Source organism: Lissotriton vulgaris, chromosome 5 (genome assembly GCF_964263255.1).
Source record: "Lissotriton vulgaris chromosome 5, aLisVul1.2, whole genome shotgun sequence".
Classification (NCBI taxonomy): Eukaryota; Metazoa; Chordata; class Amphibia; order Caudata; family Salamandridae; genus Lissotriton; species Lissotriton vulgaris.
The window spans coordinates 290,937,987-290,946,590 of NC_141693.1; the positions used below are offsets into that span (position 1 = coordinate 290,937,987).

An 8,604-nucleotide genomic window follows, 5' to 3' on the forward strand; every position below is an offset into this window, starting at 1 on the left:
CTTGATTCGAGTCTCCTCATCTCCTTGATACGGTCTCCCCCTCTTTCCCTCATAGGAACTGTCTCCAGTACACAAAATGACAACATATTTGCATTGCCTTTGTGATGCGTTGCAAAATGCCTCGCAATGGGATATTGCTTATCTCCATTGGTTATGGCCCGCATGTGTTCGAGCACTCTTTTCTTGGCCGGGTGTTTGGAGCTGCCGATATAGTGTAACTGGCAGGGGCATTTTAATGCATATATAACATGATCAGTTAGACATGTTACATGCTTTGTGATTTTGAATTTGCTTGAATCTTTGGACAGTTGCACTTCTTTGGTGTTTTTACTGTTGCGACAGGCTTTACACCTGCCACAAATGTGAAAGCCTTGTACCGGATTTCTCTGTTTCACAGTTTTGGGTAAAAGAGTGGAGCAGAGAAGGTCTTTGAGGGATTTCGATCTTCTGAAGGTAAGTTGGGGATGCTCAGATATTGCCGGAGCTAAGTCTTTGTCTAGTTTTAGTATATTCCAGTATTTGCTCAATGCTTTACTCACTTCCCTGGAGTCACAATGGTAATCAGTAATGAATCTACTGATCACACCTTGGGTCGGTTGACATTCTCTCTCTTTTGGAATAAGAAGGCTTGTTCTTTCTCTTTCTTTTACCTTAGCCAGGGCCCTGGCTATGCATTTGCGACCATATCCTCGCTCTTTGAACCTTTCGCTCATAAGGATTGTTTCTCTGTTGTAGTCTATTTCATTAGAGCAGTTCCATTTAGCTCTCAGAAATTCTCCTACTGGAATGGAGTTGATGAGATTGGTGGGGTGGCAGCTAGAGGCGTGTAGCAAGCTGTTGCCCGCTGTACTTTTTCTGAATAGGGTCGTAGTCAAAACGTTATTTTTACTCTCAACCTTAACGTCTAAAAAATCAATGACTGTGGGATTCGTGTGACATGTAAAACTAAGATTAAAGTCATTAGTATTCAGGTCTTTGACAAAGTCCAATGCCTCTTGTTGGCTTCCGCTCCAGACAATAAAAATATCGTCTATGTAGCGGAGCCAACAAACAATGTTGGTAGGAAATGCTTGGGATTGGTAGACCACTCTCTCTTCCCACAGTCCCAAGTACAGACAGGCAAAACTGGGCGCAAAACAAGTCCCCATCGCGGTGCCCAGTAGCTGATGGTAAACAGTGTCGTTAAAGAGGGAGAAATTCTTGGTAAGGCATGTGTATGCCATATCAAGAAGCATCTCAGTATGGAGAAGGTAGGAAATGGACCGTGTTCTGAGGAAGTATCTACATGCCTCGATGCCCTGCTGGTGGGGAATACAAGTATAGAGGCTGTTAACATCTAGGGTCATGAATAGCCAATTCGGGTTCCAGGGCATGTCATTGATTTTCTGTAAGAAGTGGCCTGAATTCCTAAGGTACGAGGGTAAGTTTTGCACCAGGGGTTGTAAAAAGAAATCCACATACCTGGAGGTATTTTCCCAACAGCTACCCCTAGATGATACAATGGGTCTCCCCGGGGGGTCAGTCATACTTTTGTGAACCTTTGGCAGGAGGTAGAGAGCGGGTATCTTAGGATGTCTGTTAAGAATAAAATTAAATTCCTCTCGACTAATGAGCTCACTCTCCCTCCAGACATTAAGTTGTTCTGTGTATTTAGAAACACAAGCAAGATAGGTTGCCTTATTGCTTTTCTCATACTTAGTGCAATCACTTAATTGAGATAGGCCTTCATTAATATATAGATCACGAGGTAACACCACCATGTTTCCCCCTTATCAGATTTTTTGATAACAATATTTCTGTCATTGCTCAAAGATTTGATAGCCTTAAATTGCGCATTTGTTAGATTACAATTTACATAATTATTACTCCTAGACAATCTTTCAAAAATCTTTAACCATCGTTTTTTCGAAGATGTCTATAGATTCGTTAACAATTTGCGGTAAAAATACAGATTTCGGTCTAAAACCACTTTGATAATTCAAGCCAATATCCACATCATCATGTATCAGATTGAGCATAGGGTTATCGAGCGTGTCCAAGTCTCCCTCCAGTTCATGGAGTAAATGCAGCGTTTCCACATCTGCACCTGTGATACTGGTGGGCACTTGCACCAACTCGTGAGTCTCAGTAGTAAGTTTCGTAGCATGCCATTTCTTTAAACGCAGCTTACGAGTAAAGTAAAAAAGATCAATGCGACTTTGGGTATAGTCAAAGGAGGAGGTGGGGCAAAAGGATAATCCTAGGGACAATACCTCTTTCTCAGCCGTGTTCAGCTCTCTGGTAGATAAGTTGATTACTGTATTGGACTCCATTATTTCCCTTTCCTCTGGCCCCTTGTCCTGGATCCCACTGGGCTCGACACGTTGCTGGTATTCATGTTCACGTTGTTTTTTCCGGCGCCTTTCCCGCCTTGACCTCGTCCTTTTGCTCCTCCGGTTGGTTTGTTTTGCCCAGTTAATCTTCCCTGGGCCACCATAGCGAATTCCATCAAAATCTTGTCTTTTGGGCTCATGAGCTCCGGATTCTGTGCTTTTTGTGTGCTCGGCCCGGCTGGGGCAGTGGCTTGTTCCCTTGAATCACTGGGATCCCTTGTGATTGTGGCACTGGTCCCATCGGTGGAGGGAGGTGGTGTAGATTCCTGTGTAGTGGTTGTTGTTCGCAAGTGATCGTATCTCTTGGCAAAGGTCAACACTTGGCCGCACTCGTAGTCATTGCGGTCTCTGATAAATTTACTTTCCTTCTTGTCCCGTATTTCTTTCTCTAGTTTTTCCAACTTGATTTCAAATTTTGCCATTTCACTTTCAAAGTCTTTTTCATTCTCGTAAAGACCTTTTAGTTGATTAGTAATGGCCTCGATCTCTTCAGCCAATTTTTCACAATGTTTATTAGCATATTTCACGAGAATTTTGAGCATTCTCATAGAACATTCGTGACTATTCCCCGCCCATTCTTCCACCATGTCGGGATCGGGATCTGCGAATGTTGGGGTAGTGTAAATCCGCAATCCCCTCGGTATTCTGTCCACCTCGATATATTTTTGAAGTGTGGTGGCTTCCCACCATTTACTTTGTTCGGTCACCAACAGTTTCCATAAGGCATTCCAAAGACTCTGTTTATTTGGGCCAATGTTCCTCTGATTAGCATTCTCAGAGGGATTGCTGGTTGCAGGAGAATCGAGGTCAGTAAACATACGGCTTGCTGCTTCATACCGCCGTTGGTTCCTACTAGAAGCCATTACTGGTACAGTTTTTTAGGTTTATGCGGAAAATGTGAGCTTCCGCCTGCTTTGCATTCGTGATAACACTCCCGTAGCGGTATACGTTCCGTGTATCAAGCCTTTAGCCTCTCTGAACAATGTTCGCTGTAATGTATTTTGGCTCGTGATAGAAGATATGCAACAGACTCAAGTTCGTAACGGGATACGGCAGAAGACACAGTCACTCACCGGTACAGCTGGTAAAGACTGAAAGGGCGTTCTGCTTGTATTAGAGTTGTGCTCCGTTATGTAGATACTTCAATTTGGAGACGTATTCTCCCCAAAGACACCAAAGAGCTTGTCTGTTGTTAAACAGCGTTGACACAATGTTACCGTGTCCGAGTTCAAAAGGGCGGGCGGGGTTCCGTATCAAAACATCCAACCAAACGAGTCGCTGTAGACCCCTGCCGCTTTTCCAAGGCGATCCTCGGATGGGATAGCGAATCCCAATATATCCAACCAAAACCTTCTCCAGTCAAGAAAAGAGATCCGGGCCACTTGGAAGTGCAAAGCGTGTTTTATTTAATGGCTTTCTCTGCGCGTTTCGCAGAGAAATCTGCTTTTTCACGAGACAGAAACCAAACAGGAAGTGCTCAATATATACAGTCACATGGTATTCAAATCATACTCATGGAAAACAGACTTTTTGGTATATCTGCGGGCTGAGTTCGAAGGTTACAGAGCTCACCAGAGGCAACAAAAGGAAATACAAACGTAAAAGCTGCAGAAAACGTTAAATGCATGAAACGTAAATTGCAATAATATTTAAACCAGGTTTAAAGGTAAATTAGCAATGCGTGGAATTCGTTGTGCAAAAAACATATAGACAATAATTGTACATGCACGGTTACGATCCTTTGTCAAAATGTGATAGAATTAATCACACCAATTTGACACCGGTTTAAAGTTTTTAAATGTTACACCACAAATAAAGCCCCAGTGGGCACCGTGATAGTTCCCTGTCATAATTCAATGACAATCACTCATCGTACCAAAGCGTACTGAAACTGTCCAAACACATGGTTAACTTCACCATATTATTTCAATCAGGCCCCAGTGGGCAAAAGCACCAATTATTCCTAGATTTTAACGTAGTCCATTCATACACTTCTTGGGTGGTCTGGGGCTCCTTTTTTTTTTTTTTTTAAATATTTTTATTGATAAATATTTTCCCCACATTTTATTCCCCCCCCCCCCCCCTCCCCCATTACATGGACAAGGCACAATAAGTTTCATAAGGCAGCCACATACTCAACTACATATTCAAAAGAAAAAGGGAAAGTGAAATATTACAATATACATACTACATACAGATCCTATCATAATATATACGGATACAAATAATATATGTTAACATTCCATAATACATACATTCCTCAAAATACCTTATTCAGTTCCAGCCTTCCATTGAATCAAAGGACCCCAGATTTGTATACCCAGCTTTTTACCCTTTCTCCCTTTCCTAGAGTAAATAGCTGTTTCCAATTTTTGTATTGACAAAGTTTTTCCTAGCCATTGATGATACGTGGGAGGATTTGGATCTAACCAAGTTGAGGCCACAAGCAGTCTAAAAATCGACATTGCTACAAACAGAAAATATTTACAATTAATTTGTCCGTTGGGGGATATTCCCAACAAAATAGTTGCTGAGTCCAACTCTATTGTTGTGTCTAAGGCATTCCGGAAAAAATTCCCGATATCTTGTTTTATCTTATCTAAGTGTGGACAAGTAGAGAAAATATGTAACAAATTGGCCTCCATACTGCCACATCTAAAACACGAGATGCCCGACACAGCCCCCCATTGAGCAATTTTCCATGGCGTATAATACAGGTGATACAGGCTCTTGTAGTGCTGGGCCTGAAGAGACGCTGAGCATAGTAATTTACATCCCATCTCAAGTGATTTAGAGAAAATATCTCTTTCTCTAGCTATATCTAAATCTGAGGACCATTTAATTATCCATTTGTCAAGATCATCCTTTTTTAACTTTGTCATTTCTAAATAAAATCTTTTTATAGTACAGTCATTACCTTTTTGTGTGAGATCCATCATTATACTCCTCCCAAAGCCTAGAGCTCCCCCTTTTTTATTTAATATACAACTCCTTATTTGAAGGTATTTAAAGAAATGATTTGTGTTTAACATATACTTGTTTTTCAAATCTATAAATTGTAAGATGCCATTATCATCCCACATATCACCAATCATTCTTATACCTCGACTCTCCCATTCCTCATATACCATTCCTGAGAACACAGCCCTAGGTAATGAGGGATTATTTTTGAATCTAGTATATACACTATATTTCCCTATTCCAACTTTTTTGGAAAATCCTTTCCATATGCTGTAGGCCGCCATAATTATCTTGAAACTTGTTCTTTTAAAGTAACTTCCATCAGTAAATCTTAAAAAAATATTTTCAGCATTTGTACCCAGAGCTAAACCATATATAGCCAGCGAGCCTGTCTTATCCCATCCATCCATCTCAGCCCCCCCCAATTAATCCAACCATTCCTTGTACTGCTGCAGCCCAATAATATACCTTTAGATCCGGCAGTGACCACCCCCCTCTCTCCCTGGGAAGGGACATATACCTCAATGCCCTCCGGGTTTTACCTCTAGCCCAAATAAAACGATTTACCATACTTTCGCAAATTTTAAACCACTTATTTTCAATTAGAAGAGGGATTGCCCTAAAAAGATACAACAGTTTGGGTAAGATCAGCATTTTAATAATATTAACTCGCCCAACTAATGATAAATGTAAGTTCTCATAACAATCCAAATCTTTTCTTGCCTTTTCGATTACTGGGGCAATATTATTATCCACCAAACTATCTAAATTAGACATAATATTAATTCCGAGGTATTTCCCTGCCGGCACTACTCTTCTATCTTCACAAGGTGTAAAAGAGTTTTTAATAATCTGGGTTTTAGACGCGTTCAATGAGTACCCTGAGACTTGTCCAAATCTTAAGGCCTCGGCCTCTACAAATGTAGTTGCTTCCGTTGGGCAAGGTGTTATCACCGCAACATCGTCAGCATAGGCTAATATCTTGCATGGCCCAAGAGCTGTATTGACTGGGGTGATCTCTGGTGCTGATTCTATCTTCCGTATTAAGGGATCCATATAGATGGCAAATAGCAGGGGAGAGAAAGGACATCCCTGGCGAGTTCCTCTCTTGATTTTAAATTGACCAGTTATACCCCCGTTTATCCTTAATGCTGCACCTGGATCCATATATAGAGTCTGAATTGCTTTCAAATAGCCTCCTCTAATCCCAACTCTAGCTAGGGTCTGCCACAAATACTGCCAGGAGACCCGATCAAATGCTTTTTCCGCATCCAAAAGCATAACTGCCATCGGGTCTCCCGCCACATCAAATAAAGTTATAACTTTTCTAATATGGTGAGTTGTCCCTCTACCAGGAATAAACCCATGTTGGTTATCACTAACCAGGTTACTTATAATTCTTGCAAATCTTGCAGCCAGTGCCTTCGAATAAATTTTGGTGTCATTATTCATCAATGTTATTGGGCGGTACGACCCTGGTTCATTCGGAGGCTTTTCTTTTTTTAAAATTAATACTATATCTGCCCCGCTCCAGGATTTGGGAATGGATACCCCACTTTGTGCCGCTTGAAACATTTGAGTTAAATTATTACCTAAACATCCCCAGAAAGTTTTATAAAACTCAATCGGTAGCTGATCAGGTCCAGCAGCCTTCCCCGAGGGTAGAGCAGTCATTGCTTCTTTAATCTCAGTTTCGTCCAACACGGTCTCTAATTCCTCTGCATCTTCAGGGGATATAGTTTTTACCTCAATGTTCTGGAGATATTCATTTATTCTATCGATACTACTGGGATCTTTCTCATCATATAAAGATTGGTAAAACTTCCTAAAGACCTCCCGAATTTCTTCTGGATCTGAATGTAGTTGTCCCTTTTCATCCTTTATTTCCTTAATCGTCCCTGCTGCCGCTATCTGTCTGGTTCGTATAGCAAGGACTCGCCCTATTTTCTCACTGAACTCGTAACATCTCTCCTCAAGTTCTTCCTCTGCCTCACTCTTCACCTTCAGTAATTCTATTACGAATTGTTCAGTCGGCTCTCCCCTTATTACACAGTTATTAAGTTGTTCTTCTGCCTCCAGTACTTTTCCCTCTTTCTCCTTATATCGCAGTCTTTCTGTTTTCCTCTTGAAGGCGCTATAACTACACGTTTCACCGCGTGCTCCTGCCTTAAAGGCATCCCATACTATGCCAACTGCAGCAGTTCCTCTATTATATTCAAAGAATTCAGTAATCCATTTAGACATATGTTTTATATAGTCATCATCTAATAGCAATCCCCTTTCGAATGTCCACTCCCTTCTTATTGTTGTTCCCCCACTCTGCTTTATCGTTAGGATTAGGGGATTGTGGTCACTAAGTATCCGAGGAAGTCTATCAATTTCCACTATACTAATTAAATCATTGGAAACCAGGAAGTAATCCAGCCTAACGCATATCTGATGCGGTGCTGAATAATATGTATAACCGAGTTGTTTCGATCTGATTGACCCCCAGACATCTCGCAATGTATTATTTTCTAAAAGATCAGTAAGGGCCTTGTAGACCTTTTTTTTCCTCCCCTTATACTGTCTTATTGAGCCTGATCCTAGACCCTCCGCTCCGTCAATATTTAAGTCTCCACCTATAATAACTCGAGGGGCCCAGTCTGCCAACTCAGAATCCAAAAATTGCAGAATTTCTGGATCGTCCTGTGTAGAACCATATGCTGCAACTAATGTTGTCCACACCCCCCCTAGTAGTACCTCAAGCATCGCCCATCTCCCCCAATTATCTCTTAACTTTCTCCTTGTTACTACATTTTTATCCCTCGATAGAATCGCTACCCCTCTCTGTTTAACTCCTTGTTTAGAAGCAACTATTAATTGAAACCCCAGCTGATTAAGATATATATCATGGGTACTCATTACATGTGTCTCCTGAAGAAACACAAAATCTACGTTCATTTGCCGTAGCCGTATTCCTATCTTCTGCCTTTTCGTTACATCATTTAGGCCGCATACATTCCATGTCACTAATCTAATAGACATTTTTCATTTTATTTTTTTTCCCCAGCCAGTTCTCTTCAGACCCTATCTGCTTGCTTTTATTTAATGTTCTAGAAACGATATACAATACTAGGCCTAGCACACTGCATAAATAGACTTCCCTGTTAATTTCAATATTGTCTTCCACATCTTCAGTGTCACTACCCATATCATACAGTTGATACAAATTACTTTTGTCAAATCCTCTTAAGTGTCTTGTACCTTTGTGCCCTGTCCATTTCCCTGC

General features: G+C 41.1%; 1 protein-coding gene across 1 annotated transcript; it reads right to left on the minus strand.

The window, feature by feature from the left end:
* Positions 1-2,311: 2,311 nt before the first annotated feature.
* On the minus strand, positions 2,312-3,235 carry LOC147710739 (uncharacterized). Its single transcript, XM_086920047.1, has one exon. It carries the CDS (start codon positions 3,233-3,235, stop codon positions 2,312-2,314), a length of 924 nt encoding a protein of 307 aa, XP_086776173.1.
* Positions 3,236-8,604: the final 5,369 nt, after the last annotated feature.

What these genes read in the sequence shown, in the direction of transcription:
- LOC147710739 (XM_086920047.1), bottom strand. Translation starts at nt 3,235, where the DNA reads ATGGCTTCTAGTAGGAACCAACGGCGGTATGAAGCAGCAAGCCGTATG.